The sequence below is a fragment of the Notolabrus celidotus genome, chromosome 10 (assembly GCF_009762535.1).
Source record: "Notolabrus celidotus isolate fNotCel1 chromosome 10, fNotCel1.pri, whole genome shotgun sequence".
Lineage (NCBI taxonomy): Eukaryota > Metazoa > Chordata > Actinopteri > Labriformes > Labridae > Notolabrus > Notolabrus celidotus.
This window is the reverse complement of record NC_048281.1, coordinates 31,168,384-31,184,649: the sequence shown is the minus strand read 5'-3', so window position 1 is coordinate 31,184,649 and position 16,266 is coordinate 31,168,384. Positions and strand designations below refer to the sequence as shown.

General features: G+C 39.2%; 1 protein-coding gene across 1 annotated transcript in view; it reads right to left on the bottom strand.

Moving 5' to 3' along the window:
* neb (nebulin) overlaps positions 1-16,266 on the bottom strand; it is a 291,693-nt gene that overhangs the window by 207,806 nt on the left and 67,621 nt on the right. The window contains exons 120-140 of the mRNA XM_034694636.1: positions 14,385-14,489; positions 13,443-13,553; positions 12,227-12,337; positions 11,209-11,322; positions 11,013-11,117; positions 10,790-10,894; positions 10,248-10,352; positions 9,692-9,784; positions 8,877-8,969; positions 8,440-8,532; positions 6,921-7,013; positions 6,494-6,598; positions 5,857-5,937; positions 5,410-5,502; positions 4,583-4,675; positions 4,065-4,172; positions 2,447-2,633; positions 2,194-2,286; positions 1,895-2,035; positions 1,645-1,748; positions 4-171 (exon numbers count right to left, since the gene is read on the bottom strand). Of these exons, the coding sequence (XP_034550527.1) occupies positions 4-171; positions 1,645-1,748; positions 1,895-2,035; positions 2,194-2,286; positions 2,447-2,633; positions 4,065-4,172; positions 4,583-4,675; positions 5,410-5,502; positions 5,857-5,937; positions 6,494-6,598; positions 6,921-7,013; positions 8,440-8,532; positions 8,877-8,969; positions 9,692-9,784; positions 10,248-10,352; positions 10,790-10,894; positions 11,013-11,117; positions 11,209-11,322; positions 12,227-12,337; positions 13,443-13,553; positions 14,385-14,489 (2,301 nt within the window). The remainder of the gene's footprint in view (positions 1-3; positions 172-1,644; positions 1,749-1,894; positions 2,036-2,193; positions 2,287-2,446; positions 2,634-4,064; positions 4,173-4,582; positions 4,676-5,409; positions 5,503-5,856; positions 5,938-6,493; positions 6,599-6,920; positions 7,014-8,439; positions 8,533-8,876; positions 8,970-9,691; positions 9,785-10,247; positions 10,353-10,789; positions 10,895-11,012; positions 11,118-11,208; positions 11,323-12,226; positions 12,338-13,442; positions 13,554-14,384; positions 14,490-16,266) is intronic.

Here is a 16,266-nt window from a genome sequence, read left to right as displayed (position 1 = left end):
GACTGCTTCAACGTAGTTGGCGGGCAGCATGCCGGTCTTGCCGGTGCGCTGCACGGTGCCGTACATCCAGCCCTCGTCGATGGCCTGCACGTTGACGATGACGTCGCCGTCTTTGAAGGAGACTTCGTCGTTGTCGGCGGCTGCGTAGTCGTACATGGCGCGCACGGTTTTCTGCACGGAGGGAAAGAGAGGTCAGCGTGTGAAGACAGAGTTTATCTTCCTGCTTTGCTCCACAGAGCTTCAACAGAGCCACACTGGAAAAAATGCCCCTCCAAAAACAAGAGAAAAAAAAACTTATTTCAAGATAATTTTACCTTGAAATAAACAAACAATCTGCAAATAGAACAAGTGAAAATTTGCTTGGTAAGATTTCTTAAAGTAAGACGTAATATTTAGAAAACTCTGATCTTAAAATTAGCAGGTAAAACTCATTTTAAGCAATATTTTACCAGTATTTAACAGCTCAGTGTCTCAGAATAAGACAGGAATGCTAACAATTAGTATTTATTCACTCAAAAATAGATTTTTGCACTAAAACATTTCATGTCAACTTCTTCATTTGAGATATATTCAAGTTAATTTGAGTTGTATTAAAGCGGCACTTCTCTAGGTTTAACACCATCTTATACTTATGAGATGACAAAGTTTAATTGTCTCATTTTGAGATATAATGTCTTCTCATAGTGAGCTGGATATACTAATATTCAGTCATGTTGTTTTTTTAGGATAAGCCAGCTCTGCTCTAAAGTAGGTGTTTCATTGTGTGCATGTAGTTTGAGGATGGATATTTTTATTTGATTTAAAGAAACAGAGTCTGAAAACTGAAACCCTTAAAAACAACAACTTTTCTTTCTTCTTTTTTTTCTTCTTATTTCTTCCTTTCTTTTTTCTTTCTTTCTTTATCTATTCCTTTCTTTCTTTTCTGTCTTTCTTCATTTATTCCTTCTTTCTTTCTTTCTCTCTTTCTTTCTGTCTTTCTTTCTTTCTTTCTTTCTGCCTTTTTTTTCTTCTTTATCTCTTCCTCTTTCTTTCTTTCTTTCTTCATTTTTTCTTTCTTTCTTTCTTTCTTTCTTTCTTTCTTTCTTTCTTTCTTTCTTTCTTTCTTTCTTTCTTGTATCACTGGAGCTGTTTTCTGATAGATTCCCCAATAAAATACATTTCCTTAAATCAAGTAAAGGGTTTAAATCCAGATTATCGGTCTTCTACAAATAAGATCTGAGCTTGAAAAATGTCTGACATGTTAAATAAACCTTGTTTCTTCTAAATGACAACTCAAAACAAGATCATTTCAAGATTGTTTGACTTAACAAGATATTTAAGATGTCTTAAAACAAGTCCCTCTATCTTGCTCAAATGTTCCTTGTTCAGTAAATTTATCTTAAATCAAGTGGGAGAAGACATTTAGACTAAAAATGAGACAGTTTCACTTGGTAAGATTTTGAGTTTTTGCGGTGCACAACAAATGTGTGTCTCTCTGAACACTGATTGTCTCGTCATATGTTGGCGACTAAACTAAGAACTGCAGGTCTCAGTAAACCAGTCTGCTGCCAGACTCAGATAAAGCAGTTAAGCAGCTTTAAAGTCACTGCTCTGCACCTTGAGATTCACTTCCACATATGAGTGCTTGAGTTGAGGATTACTTACTCCGGTGGTAGAGGGGTGTGAGGGGACGGAGGACACGGTGGTCTGCTGGGTGGCCACTGATGAAGACCTCTGCTGCAGCTCCACAGTCTTAGCTTGCTGGTAGCCTGCAGGTGTTAAAAACACAGGAAACAAGAGATAAGATAGAGTCTTATCTTCTTATCTTCAGATCCATGTAGTGTGTAAACAGCAGAGACAGACACACAGTACACTGTCTTTGTTGAAGTTTGTTAAAGGACTTGTGGTTCGTTACCAATAGAGGAGGCCATGAAGCCGTTGCTGTAGAGGGACATGTGGTGGTCAGCGTCCTGGGACACCTCAGACTTCTCATCACCCAGACCACTCAGGGCGCTGGTGGAGCGGGAGTGCTCCTTGCTGCGACGCTGAGCTTGGACTGTAGAGAAGATATGCCTCAGTAAGACTTAAATCAAACACAGCTAACATGAAGGATATGCGCGGTATGCATTGAGGCGTGGACAACTTGTGGTGGGCAAGATGCTTCCAGGGTGGATTAAATGAAATGCTGGGATCCTTTTGAAGTTTTCATCTCACCTGACATCATGTGCAGACTCCTGGACTGGATGTTGTCCTCAGCAGGGTCGTAGTCAAACACAGAGCCGGGGTTTGTGCGCCACACACGCAGATCTGAGGACACAGAATAAAACACAGGGTCAGTCAAACAACTGATACTTCAAAGCTACTAATCTCAGCCTCACAAAGCTCTAAAATCCTGTCATTCAAGTCATTTGGCCTTTGTTTTATGATTTCTTTAAAGTGAAAATGTTTTGTATTTGTGTGAGTGTACCGGTGATGGTTTCCTGGTCATGCTCGATGGCACGCCTCCTCTCCATCTCCACCACGCGTCTCTGGATGCCGCGGTAGTTGATGTCGCTGAAGTCCTGAGTGTTCTTCTTCACGCGCTCGGTCACGGGGTCAGTGGCGGTGGGAGTGAAGCTGCCCTTGCTCTTCTCAAAGTCCTCGTGGTATCTCACCTGGAGAGCACAGACCACAACCTCAGTGAGTGAAACTAGAGTTTATACATGTGAGAATGGATCTAAATACATCTCTGTGACAGGAGAAGGGAGATACATCATCAAAATGAAGTGTGATGGGGCCAAACGTAGAATTAAATAATGTTTGGGTTAAGATCCTGGCTATTGGTGTATACTGAGTTTATACTTTTGTTGGTTATTTTTGTCTCTCTCTGTCTCTTACCTCTCTTAGGGGAGGTAGAGCGTACAGCCTAACCCGGTAGAGGAGAGCTCCAGCCCTCACAGCCTTCTCCCTTTGGGTCTACCTTTCCTGTCCTCTTTCAAACACCTCTCTACAGACTCTTCTCTCTGTTTTGGACTTGTACTTACTTATATATCTCATTTCTCTGCTTAACACTGCTCGTCACATTCATCCATTCACACCACATTCACTGCTGCTATAGTAAGGGACCATCAGAATTAGCTAATCTCATTCATACACATTCACACACCCCTGAACGACAGTTGGAGCAATTTAGGGTTCAGTGTCTTGCCAAAGAACACTTTGGCATGTGACTGCAGGGATCAAACCGCCAACCTTTCTCTCTCATCTCTTCTCTCTTCCCCTCATGAAAATAGAGTAAGAGGAGGTAGAGTGTACAGCCTAGTCTGGCACAGGAGAGGTCCAGCCCTAACAGCCTTCTCCCTTTGGGTCTCCCTTTCCTGTCCTCTTTCAAACACCTCTCTACAGACTCTTCTCTCTGTTTTGGACTTGTACTTACTTTTATATCAAATTTTCTCTGCTTTAACACCACTCATCACATTCATCCATTCACACCACATTCACACACTGATGGTAGAGGCTGCTGTAAGGGACCATCAGTGTTATCTAATCTATTCACACACCCCTGAACAACAGTTGGAGTGACTGCAGGGATCAAACCACCAACCTTTCTCTCTCATCTCTCATCTTTTCTCTCCTCCCTCACAAAAATAGAGTAAGAGGAGGTAGAGTGTACAGCCTAGTCTGGCACAGGAGCGGTCCAGCCCTGACAGCCTTCTCTCTTTGGCTCTGTATTCCCTGTCCTCTCTCTAACACATGTTTACAGACTTTTCTTTTGTAAATAGAGGAGTAATGGGAGGTAGAGTGCACAGCCTACCCTGGGATGGGGGTCAAATGTGGAGGACAGGAGGTCAATTCTCACTGAGCACTTATTCTTTGCATTAGTGCAGAAGTTTCTTGTGTTTACTTCAAATTATGCAAAAAATCTTCATAAAAAATATATTTTTAGCATATATTAGGATGCTCTACACTCTGGGGATATGCTGTATTTTTTACATAAATCATGTGCCACAGAATTCAGTTTTTTCCTAAAAGTGTATAAGAGACTCAGACTACTTTTTTAGGAAAGAAGAAGACAAACAATTTGACAAAGAACACCAAAATCTTACTCCAGAAATGATGCGCTGGGTCTCCCTGACGCGCCTCATCTCAGGAGTGTCCAGGATGAAGGCGGCCTTGCCCTGGACCTGCTTACGGAAGCTGTCGGAGTACAGCACCTGGTGGAGAGTGAAGCCAGATCGAAGGAGAAACAAGAAACACACAGTGAGTTTCTGAAGTGTTTCAAACCTGAAGCCATCATAAAGTAGCCGTTAGCATCCATAGCACAAAGGGTGAAGGAGCTGGGATATTATTGGGATTTCAGACAGATGAATTAGAAGGGAGGGATTTCTACTTCAACTATTAAATCAAACAAGATTATGTCCTCAGTCAGGTGGGAAGTGGAGTAGTTCAGTTCAACAACAGGAGAGGTTAGCAGTGATGATACCACAGCTGGTGGAGTTACACACATTAAAAAAAGAGAGCACAGTGGGGAGAATTAATACTATTAACTAGAGCCAGGGAGGAACTCGGTTAGGAAGGGGTTAACGAGGAAGAGGGAGAATATTTCTCGTTGTTGTGAAGGTACCGAGCTAATGTTTTCTTGATTCCTTTTGACCCGCTCCATCTCAGGAGTATACACCACGGGGGTTCCCTTGGCTGAACTGTCTTTATACAACACCTACAGGACAAAAGCAGAGCACCCAAAGGAGCCAGTCAGACACTCTGAACGACACACAGACCACACACCTATAGGACTGCTTTCATAGACTCTTGTTTACCCCAAACAATCTTAGAGGATACAGACAGGAAGAGTTTTTTAGGAGGTTTCTGAGATTAAATCATCTCAGTTGAAGTTGCTTTTGGATTTTGTTAGAGCAACGTCTGAGAAATTGGTCCTATAGAGTGACTAATCCTGGTAGCTCTGACAAAAACCACCAGGATCTCTGTCGCAGAAACACACATGAAGAAAAAACACACCGTCACGTTCAGCAGAAGATTTAGCTTGTCATTTGCTGTGAAGTGGAAATTAATTAGAGCAGCAGCTTTGTTCGGCTACAGGTTAAAAAGGTACAGAAGATGAAGGGAATCACACTCTAATGAGGGGGGTTTAATCTAGCTTGAGGGGTTGATGGTTGATGATTAAAGAAAGTTTGAAAAAGAAAGAGGAGGAAATAAAAAAGAGAGAGAAGCACGGATGAGATTAAGGCGACGTTAGGGTCGAAGCGGTGATGATGGAGCTCAGGAAATCACAGTCTGTGCCTTGGATGAGGAGGCATGAGGTGATGAAGGAGGTGATGAAGGGGTGAGATGATGACAGGAAGGAGGAGGTGAAGTATGAGAAGCTTATGATGGGGTACTACTGTCCACTCTCAACAGTTAAAGAGCACACATGGTTTGTTTTTTGTCCTCTACCGAGCTGATGTGCCTCTGGGTTTGTTTGACCCTCTGCACCTCAGGAAGGTCCGATATGGCTGTGCTTCGAGCCGGAGAGTCCTTGTATTTTATCTACTCAACAGAAGGTGATGGTGCCAAGAGAAGTGGGAGGAACAGGAAAGAGCAGGTGAATCAGAGACAACTTCAAGAAGATTGAAACAACACAGCAACAAAACATCACAGCAGAAATGAAACGTGGAATTAAAAACACACTCTTTTCCTGAGAAATGAAGAAGCAGGATCATTTGTGTTATTAAATCTGGGTGGTGGAGTTGATGTGATAAAGCATACAGTTCAGAATACTTCAGCAGGTGGTGAAGAATCAGGATAGTTATCATGAGAGGGTTTTTTTTCGGGGGGTGAAATGAAGAGTGAGGAAGAGGGGGGCAGATGGAGGTGAAGGTACGGGATCACTCTGTGGAGTACCGTGCTAATATTGAGCTGATTGCGTTTAACACGCTCCATCTCGGGGGTCTCTGATACTGACGTGCCTTGTCCCACTCCTGCCTTGTATTGAAGCTTTGAAGAAGACAGCATAACAAGTCAAATATACTCTCCAAGGAATGTTGGATTTAGTAAACAAAGGGTGGAAATGTTATGTTTAAATAAGATACCCAGGGGAAGGAAGTCTAGTTTGGTGGAAGAAGCAGATTAGTTTTTGATAGAGGAGGCAAAGGAAAGTAAAAAAACAGGAATTAAAATCAAGAAAAGAGCAGTAAAGGTGGAGGAAATGGGGAAATGATGCTTTCAAGACCTCAAAATGATAAAGATGGCAACCACAGCTTGTGAAAGAGAATTACTTTTGAGATTTTGTTAGGATTGGGGAGGAATACCAAAACTTAAAAGAGGGGGTGAAGTTTTTAGGGGTTGGTTTTTAGAGGTAGTAAGTGTTTTGGGCTCTGTAGGATTCTACAGTTAAAAACCCTGGAAATAGTTGGATGGAAGAACGACCATTTAAAGATATTACATGTGCACACAGGTCTGGTTATAGTCTAAGACAGTATGAGGGAATAAAGGGAAGGATAGTGGTTTAAAAAGGAGGTGAAGGAGGTTACAGGGTCACTCTGTGGAGTACCGTGCTAATATTCTGCTGGTTGCGTTTAACTCTCTCCATCTCAGGGGTCTCTGATATGGACGTGCCTTGTCCCACTTCTGCCTTGTATTGATTCTTTGAGTTGAGACAAGAGAAAGTAAAATATGGTTGTAACACACGTTTAACTGGGGTTAGCTTTAAACTGAAGAGGGGATAATGCCAAAGTTAGAAACTGAAATCAAAGATCTGGTAAATGTGGAATCATTGGTGGGGAAGTAAAGGGGATTATGCTTTTGTGTCAAAATGAAGAAGAACACTTAAATCATCACCCAAGGTTTGTTAGGATGAAGGAGGAAAAATCTGATCTAAGTTTTAAAAAAGTGGGAAAGGTCAGAGGGCGTTTTAGGAAATGATTTGGAGGGGATGAAAAAGGATCACTGCAGTCTGTTTTCTCTACCAAGCTGATATTCTTCTGGGTTTCTCGGACCCGCTTCACCTCAGGGGGGTCTGGTATGGTTGTGCCTTGACCCACAGAGTCCTTGTACTGAAGCTGCCCATTACACAAGTGACACAGATACAGAGTCAGACAGAGACAAACAAAAGCACAGTATGTACTGTAGACACAGACACGTCCATTCATTCATTCATTCACAACAACAACATACATATAACAACTCACCATCAGAGAAAAGCAAATATTCAGCAGTCACTGGATGTGTTGAGTAAGTTCTTTTTCAAACATTGGATGATTCTTATTTTTTTTTATCATTATTTTGAAGATTAGATGCTTAGACAATAAAGGGATATTATACGGTATATACAGGAAATCATACAGAGCCCTCAGAGTCCCAATAGAAGATGAGGACTTTAAAACTGTTGTGAAGACAACTGAATGTGCAAGTGGGGACAATTATACACAGGAATACATACCGCATCACATCCCATTGAATTGTATGGTATCATGTTGTATCGTATAAAATAGTACTGAATCATAGACTATCGTACCCTATTGTATCGTATAGTATTGCAGAGTATTATACTATATTGTATTGTATTGTATCATTTAGTATTGAATCATACTGTATTGTGATGTATCTTTCAGTATCGCATTGCATTATATTGTTTGTATCACATTGTATTGTATTGTATCGTATAGTATCATATCATATCGTAAAGTATCGTATTGTATATAGTTGTATTATATCATATTGTATTTTATTGCATTGTATCCTATAGTATAATATTGTATAGTATCGTATCGTATAGTTTAATATCGTATCGTATATTATCATATTGTACATAATTGTATTATATTGTATCCTATTGTATTGTATCTAACTGTATCATGTCATATTGTATCTTAGAGTATTGTATCGTATAGTATCTAGCATACTGTATCACAGTGTTTGGTATAGTATCACATTGTATAGAATTGTATTATATTGTGTCATATGGTATAGTATTGTATCGAATCTAATTGTATTGTATCATATAGTATCCTATAGTATGTAGCATGTCATAACGTATCATAATGTATAGTTCCCTATCGTATTGTATCATTAATAATTGTACTATATTGTATCGTATGCCCTTCATGATATATTGTATCTTTTAATCACATTGTATCTTATCCCTATGGCCAAAAAAAGTAAACATGTAATCTGGCCAACTAGCCAAGCTGCCCATAGCTGTTAGATATTTTATCACTCGGTGTGGTTTGAGCATCAGGATGTGTTTTGGGCTGTGCTATGGGCTCTGTAAGATTCTACAATTAAATAAAATGAGAAATAAAAAATTAAAAAATTACATAAAAACAACAAAGAACCCCATAAATAGTTGGATGGAAGAATGGCCATTTAAAGATATTACATGTGCACACAGGTCTGGTTATAGTCTAAGACAGTATGAGGGAATAAGGGAAGGAGAGTGGTTTAAAAAGGAGATGAAGGAGGTTACAGGGTCACTCTGTGGAGTACCGTGCTTATATTCTGCTGGTTGCGTTTAACTCTCTCCATCTCAGGGGTCTCTGATATGGACGTGCCTTGTCCCACTTCTGCCTTGTATTGATTCTTTGAGTTGAGACAAGAGAAAGTAAAATATGGTTGTGACACACGTTTAACTGGGGTTAGCTTTAAACTGAAGAGGGGATAATGCCAAAGTTAGAAACTGAAATCAAAAATCTGGCAAATGTTGAATCATTGGTGGGGAAATAAAGGGGATTATGCTTTTGTGTAGAAGATGAAGAGATGAAGAAGAACATTTGAATCACCACCCAAAGACTGTTAGGATGGAGGAGGAAAAATCTGGTCTAAGAACACTGAAGGGTTTTAAATCAAGTGGGAAAGGTCAGAGGGCGTTTTAGGAAATGATTTGGAGGGGATGAAAAAGGATCACTGCAGTCTGTTTTCTCTACCAAGCTGATATTCTTCTGGGTTTCTCGGACCCGCTTCACCTCAGGGGGGTCTGGTATGGCTGTGCCTTGACCCACAGAGTCCTTGTATTGAAGCTGCCCATTACACAATTGACACAGATACAGAGTCAGACAGAGACAAACAAAAGCACAGACAGGTCCATCCACTCACAACAACAACAACAACATACATATGTACATGAGACAACTGATACCAACACCGTCACATCATTGAAGGTTGGATTATTGAATATTTTAAGAGTAGTTGGTGTGTTGAGTATTATTGTGTATTCTAAGAATGGATGATACTTCATTAAGTTTGAGATTTTTAGAGGGAAGATCCTACAGAGCCCCCAAAGTGTCAACGAAAGATAGAGTTTCTCAACCAACAACTAAACCTTTTGGGTATCCATCCTATCGCCCAAATATGGTCATTTATTTTGGCCCAAAAATAAAGATGGTGTTGACCAAAATACCAAATTACAGGCTGCAACTGAGTACCCTGTCAGGTCAATAAAGAACACTTACATTTTCTTATTCAGCATATTTACAAAAAGCCACTTTTTTTTCTACAGTAATGAAGTTAGACAAAGAATCTTTGTGGGCTCTGTTCAGTTTTATCATTAGTAAATGAATCTTCTAAACTAATCATTGAAATAAAAAAAACTTTGGAATAAGAATGTCCATTTTAAGAGATGATGTCATGTGACACATCAGGAGCCGTTTAGTTATAATGTGGGACATGAGGTAAGGAGGGAACATGGAGAAGGGCAGGTTGAGGAGGATATGAAGGAGGGCAGGGTCACTCTGTGGAGTACCGTGCTAATGTTCTTCTGGTTGCATTTAACTCTCTCCATCTCAGGAGTCTTCGGCATTGCTGTTCCTCCACCCAAATCCTCTTTGTACTGAATCTTAACATGAGGCAGGAATGAAAGCAGCAACCGCTGGTTAACCTGCTTCTAACCTTTGAATAGTGAGGACTAGATATTTGATTTTTAACTTGATTTAGCTTTGAGGCAACGTGTCAGAAAGTTTGAAAGACAGATTGAAACAAACAGAAATCAACATTTAAAGAGACACATTTCTGGACAACAGAATAATACAACAAAGAACATAAAAACACACAAGCTCTGCGCTATGAATAAAGATGTTAAACTACAGAACAAGAGTTAGTTGCATGAATTAAAATGCAGCAAATAATAATAAGAATCTGTTTGGTCCAGAGAAGTAAGGGCTGCATGTCAGGGTTTGTTATAGATGAGGTAAAAAAAAGTTAAAAACAAATCAAAATGTAAAAAAAATAAATAGAATATAAAAATAAATAAGATGTGTTATCAAATAAATGTTAAGAAAAGAATATTGCGGAGTAGATACCAAGCTGATATTCTTTGAACTCTCTTTAACACGTAGGATTTCAGGAGTGTCCTGTACAGAAGACACTTTGCCCTTTATGTTTTTAAGGTCAATCTGGTAAAGATTCTACAGAGAGAAAAAACAAAAGGTGGAGTTAAAATGTTTCACATTATCAGAGTACTCGATTTAAGGATGTAAAAAAGGAAGAAACAGAAAGAGAAGAGTGTAAAAAAAACACAGTTCTTTCTTTTCTTCTCTCAGGATTAGCTTGAAAGGGTTTTCACTTCATCGCTGGAGTAAAACAAACTTTACAGTCTCAAGGTGAAAAACATATGCCAAACACTTAAATCCCAACAGTTTGATCTAAATTAGAAAACACCAGGCATTACGCTAACAGTCCAGGGAACAAAGTATTCAAGATAATACTTTACAGAAGACATAAAGACAAACAAGGCAAACAGTCAATAGAAGAAGTCTAAGTCAACGCTCCTACATCTTAAAACCTTCAAGACACGCTATCCATATTAAAGCAGCTTGATTCATCATTAAGATTCATGACTTACAGTGCTGAAGTTCTTCTGGTTCTCACGGACTCTCATCATCTCCGGAGTGTCGAGCACCGGCACATAGTGAGACATGGTCTTCTCTGCTTCCTCTCTGTACTTTTTCTGTTGAAGGGAATCACATCAAGCATGATTTTTATTTCATAAAGAGATTCCTCCTTCAGTTTTCTGAGATTATTCCAGGTAGTGAGAGCCTGTGATAAAACACTATCCTGTAGTTTACCTGGCTGACAATGTTCCTCATCTGCTGAGCATGGATGATGTCAGGTGTGTCGATGACGGAGGTGTAGCTGGCCCTGTCCATCTCAGCGGTGTGCTTGTACTTAGCCTACGGAGCAGATAATGTCAGTGAGTACAGATTCTCATCAAAGTGTAACTACAACATCTTAACACTTTAAAAAAAACAACATGATCCAGACCTGACTGAGGATGTCAGTAGCGTTTCTGGCCCTCATGAAGTCTGGGGTGTCTGTAGCCAAAGCCAACATTCCCTTGCCCTTAATCTCCAACTCCAGTGCCTTCTTGTACTCTCTCTGTGAACATTACAGGTGAGAAAATGTTACACAGAAGCTTAGTTTTTGCAGAAATGACAAGCGTGTGTTGCAGGGTTTCTACTCATTCATTCTGATCAGGGGCAGCAGGGGCTGCAAAACCAAGAAGGCCTCAGGGGAGTGGTAGAGAAAGTTAAAAGAAATCAGGAGTTTTTTAAGGATCAGGAAGGGAAACGGGACATCAGGATGGGTGCTGGGTATCAATCAAAACTAAAAGTTAAGAACCTTTTGTTAAAGTTGTTAAAGTTTCTTCTGTTTCATTTTGTTTGGGTAATAAAACACTTCTCAGCTTTATTGGTTTCTCTATTCTACGCTCCAAAAATCAACCTCAAGAGTACCCAGAGCATGTTCTAACAAAAAAACCCACTAAACTTAAATAATATGAAGTTTCAGAGATAGTTTTTAGAAGTTTATCTTCACCGCATGAAGCATTTTTGTTATTCGTTCTGAATTGCAGGTAGGAATTGGCTCCCTGTCTACAGATGTTTTAAATAAGCAAACTGAAGTCTGTGAATCAAATCCTGATAATATTTTGTGTTTCATCCATAAAACAATACAAATAAAAGGTTTTCTGACATGTTGATTAATTGAGGTTGATCTTTTGAGTGATTTTCAGATATAAAAGAACAAAAATCTTGGAAAAAATTAAGAGAAAATCCATCAGGGAAGAGGGGAGGAGAAAGTTATGCTCATAATACGACATGAGGAAAAGGACAGAGCTGGAAATTAGTCATGTCATCAAGCAGGGACAAGTCAAACAGCTGCCGCCCTTTTAGTGTGATCGTGAAGCTTAGTAAAGGGGGATGGGATTCAGCAGATGATGCACCAGGAGCGGGATTGTGGGAAGGCAGGGATGCCATTCCCATCACCTCTCAGTCTGCCGTACCTCACTCAGGATATGAGTTGCATTCTTTGCCCTCAAAAGCTCGGGAGTTTCCTCCAGTACAGTGAGCCCTTTACCCTTCACCCCCTCTTCTAGATCCCTCCTGTACTCTCTCTACAGGACGGAAGAAGAACAGAGAGACTGCAGACAAAGAAGGGCAGACGGGCAGGCCAAGCCAAAGCATATAGACAGACAGTACAACGGGCAAGCTCTGATGCTTGCCCTTTAAAGCTCAAAGTCATCAAGCCTCCAAGAATTATAATTTAAACAGAGTCAGATTTTAAGATATTAAGTAAGTCATGATTTTACAGAGAGAGGAGACTTTGATGACTTTGGCTTGAATCCTGATAAAAGACAAGAAGACGTCATTTTATCACAAAACATGGAAACAAAAATTCAAATCAACATCTTACCACAAAACCCTGACAGCAACACTCAGACAACATGCATGCAAGCAGACTCTTCTTTTTTTTAAACATACAACTGTTCATCTGGTTGTGAACTTAAGAGTTCAAGATGTCACAGGAAAGATAAACAAACACTATTAACAACTCTGCTACAGGTCAGGGATCGTACAGAGAAAAGGAAGATGGAGGAAGGTTGGATAATTAATAGTTTATGACTCTGTAGTGTTGGGAATCATGCAAAGGAACTATCATTTAACTGCATGAGTTGACCTATGAGGGAAGAAAAACCCACGGGGTTAAAGGAAGAAGAGGTCAAAAGAAAGAGGGATTGTGGGTATGATGTCATCTTAGTATTAGAGCCCAACCAATATATTGATGTTACTGATAGTATCGGCCAAATTGCGGCTATCACAGATGTTTTGTTATTGCCGTTTATGATTTGCGATATGTGTTTGTATGAAAATGTTTGTGCAAATTTACTGTGCAGGAAAGAATTCTTAGGGTGAGATAGATAGATAGGTGTCATGGTGTAGTTTCTCCACTAGAGGGCACTCCGCCTCTTTTGGGTAACAATGTATTATAAAGTTACACATTCTGTGAAAAGGTAATGTTCAAAGTTCTGAGACACTGTAGTGAAATATTTAATGTTAAAAAAGTCAAAAATATGGCAATTTTTTTTCCCCATATCTGTCGTCACATCTGCAATTTTCTCCATATTTAAAAATCACTTATCGGTCAGGCTCTACTTGGTGTGATATTAAATCAAGGGAGAGGTAAAAAGGGAAGGATGTCAGGTATAAACTATCCTTTACCTCGCTGGCTATTTTGGTGGCGTGTCTGACATGAATCATGGCAGGGGTGACCTCCAAGCCTGAGAGGTTCTTGCCCCTCATGTTCTCCTCAAAGTCCTTCTTATAGTCTTTCTATCGGCCGTGAAGATAAGACAAGGGACAGACAGAGCACATATAATAACATGCAGGCAGAGCTTCTTCATAATGCAGTTACCTCCTCCTGGTTGGCATCATAGTCTTTGTAATGATGACCCAGTCTGTATCAGCTGTTTTAAAGATGTGTTGTTTTGTTTGTAAGATGTAGAAGATGTTTTGTGTGAGGAAGTAAATCTAACGTCTGAAATCTGTAGATCTGATCAAGTGTCAAAATTAATATATCAACCTTGTATAACTCAATACTGTAAAAGCCTTTAATCCAGGCTGTATACAACTTTTAAAAAATGCAATTGTTTTAAGATAAATATGTGAAAAAATGTGAAGATTTGTCTGGAATACTGAAAGAAAAATATACTTTACCTTTGCCACCTCTGCAGCAAGAGAGTAAGCAGTCTGAACTTATAATATACACAGAATAACAGAGCAACAACACTTGAGGAGCCATTTTTTTCAACACATTTCACAATGCCTTCAGCCAGCTTGACCTTCTAAGCACAGCTTGCGAAGAAAAGAAATGCATATGCAGCTGCAGCAGCAATTTAATGTTATGTAAAATGTCAAAAATGTAACTAAATAACAAAAAAGCTGGGTTGAATAAACTGGCTTTAAAGGCAATGTAAAAGGTTATTTAAATCCTCTGATACACTCTTTAAGCGATAGCAGGACATCCAACAAGCTTAAGCATATAAACATGAAGCAATAACATTACAACACGAGTAAGCAGACGTTGGAGAGTCTCCTGTCTGAGAGAGAGGCTCCACATTTTTCATCATTTCTAAACACAGAGGAGACAGACGCCGTGCCTACCTGGCTCTGCATGTGCTGGGCCTCCTTAGCGGTCACATACGTGGGTGTCTCAAAGTCCAGCATGGCTTTGCCCTTCTCCTTCTCATACTTCTCCTTATATTTCACCTGAAACAGTTCACATAAAAGTCAACTCTTTTCTTTTTTTTTTTTATTATATTTTTGTTGAGAAATATGGCAAATGTACAGCGACAGATCAAGATTGGGAATCACAAAAGCAGAGACATGTAAAGTGAGTGACTGTAATAACAGAATACTGTGCATCCAAAATAAGAGCAAAAAAAAAATAAAAGAAGCCATAATTTCCTTTCTCAATTTTACAGTAGAACATATAAAAAAGGTCATGACATATGAGGGACCTTTAATTTTTCTATTTGCTTTTTATCTTTTCTTTTTTTATTTATTTTATTTATTTGTTTAATTTCCCTTCTTTTTTCATCTGTAAAGCACTTTGCAACCCTGTTTTAAAAGGTTTTAACTCAATTAAGTTTATTATTATTATTAAAATAAATCACAGTTTTCAGCTTATTTCACCTAAAACATAAAAGTGTATCAGTGTTTGTTGAAAGCGTACTCATGTGTTGTGCATTTCCATCTCAGCAAACTAATTTTGCTTTTTTTAATCTGCAGACTCTGGGATTATATGAAACAATTTTTTTTTAATTCTGAGTAGAAGTAAGAATTCTGACTGTAATCTCAGAAAAAAAAAAATATATATATATATATATTGCATCTTAATTTCTGTTAGAAGAGGATTACTGAAGAGGATTAGGGCAATCATCCAGGGCCACTGGGAAAAAAGTAAATATGATGCAACATATTTTTTTTATTTTGAGAAAAAAAGTCAGAATTCTGACTTTAATCTCAGAATTTAAATAAAATACTACACCTTAAAAAAATTTTTCCAGTGGCCCTAATCCTCTTCTGTAGTGATCCTGTGTCTAGTTGTGTTGACACATTCTGCACATTTTTTGACTGTTTTATTAGATTTCTTTTTTCACTTTAAACTGATCAGAATTTAAATTCCTGTTTCAACGACCAGGAAATAATCGCTTTGTAACATCCCTACCTGTAAGTGTAGGAAATGAAGATGATGCACATATTGCACAAACGTTCATTGTGAACATTTGAAACCCATGAAGGTGTGTTTAGATTGCTGGAGTGTATTTTGACCCCTCTGTGTTTGTACCACTTACGTTACTCTGCAGCTCAGAAGCCTCCTTATGATGGAGCTGTTCTGGTGTGTCAGGGATCATATGGTAGTGACCCTTACTCTCCTCAAATTTCTTCTTGTAGCAGTACTAAGGGGGAATTTCCAGTCAAGTAAGAAAGCTCAGTACAGTACATGAGAAAACGAGCGCATGTCTGAAGATAGTTAGCTGCTCCCTTCCAGTACAGAATTCATCCAGACAGAAAATATTAACATTACTGTGCAAAAAGAGCCAAAAGTATGAGATGCTGATGAAGCAAAAAAGGTAAGAGTGAAAAATGATTGTTAAAAAAAATCTATGAAAAAATGGATGACCTGAAATCAATGGAAAGGAAGGGAGCTTTGTTAAGTGCTTATTAATAAGACTAGTTCTACTCGATCTATGGGAGTGATTTAATTAAACTGGAAGAGCACAGGAGGTTATAAAGGTGACAGGTCAAAGGTCAAAGATGATGGGTAAGAAGGGTAAGGGTCACTACCAGATGAGGTCATAGAATAATGGATGTTTGGATGATGGAGTTTAGTGTGTAAATCCTAGAGGTGGTCATTAAGCTTCATTATATTGATTGTTACTGCAGTGTATGAGATGATGGAAACACAGGAAGGTCAGGTCACTGACACAGAAGCCTCCTGGGGATGAAGATGAGAGGGTTAATGATGACGCTGGTGACGCCT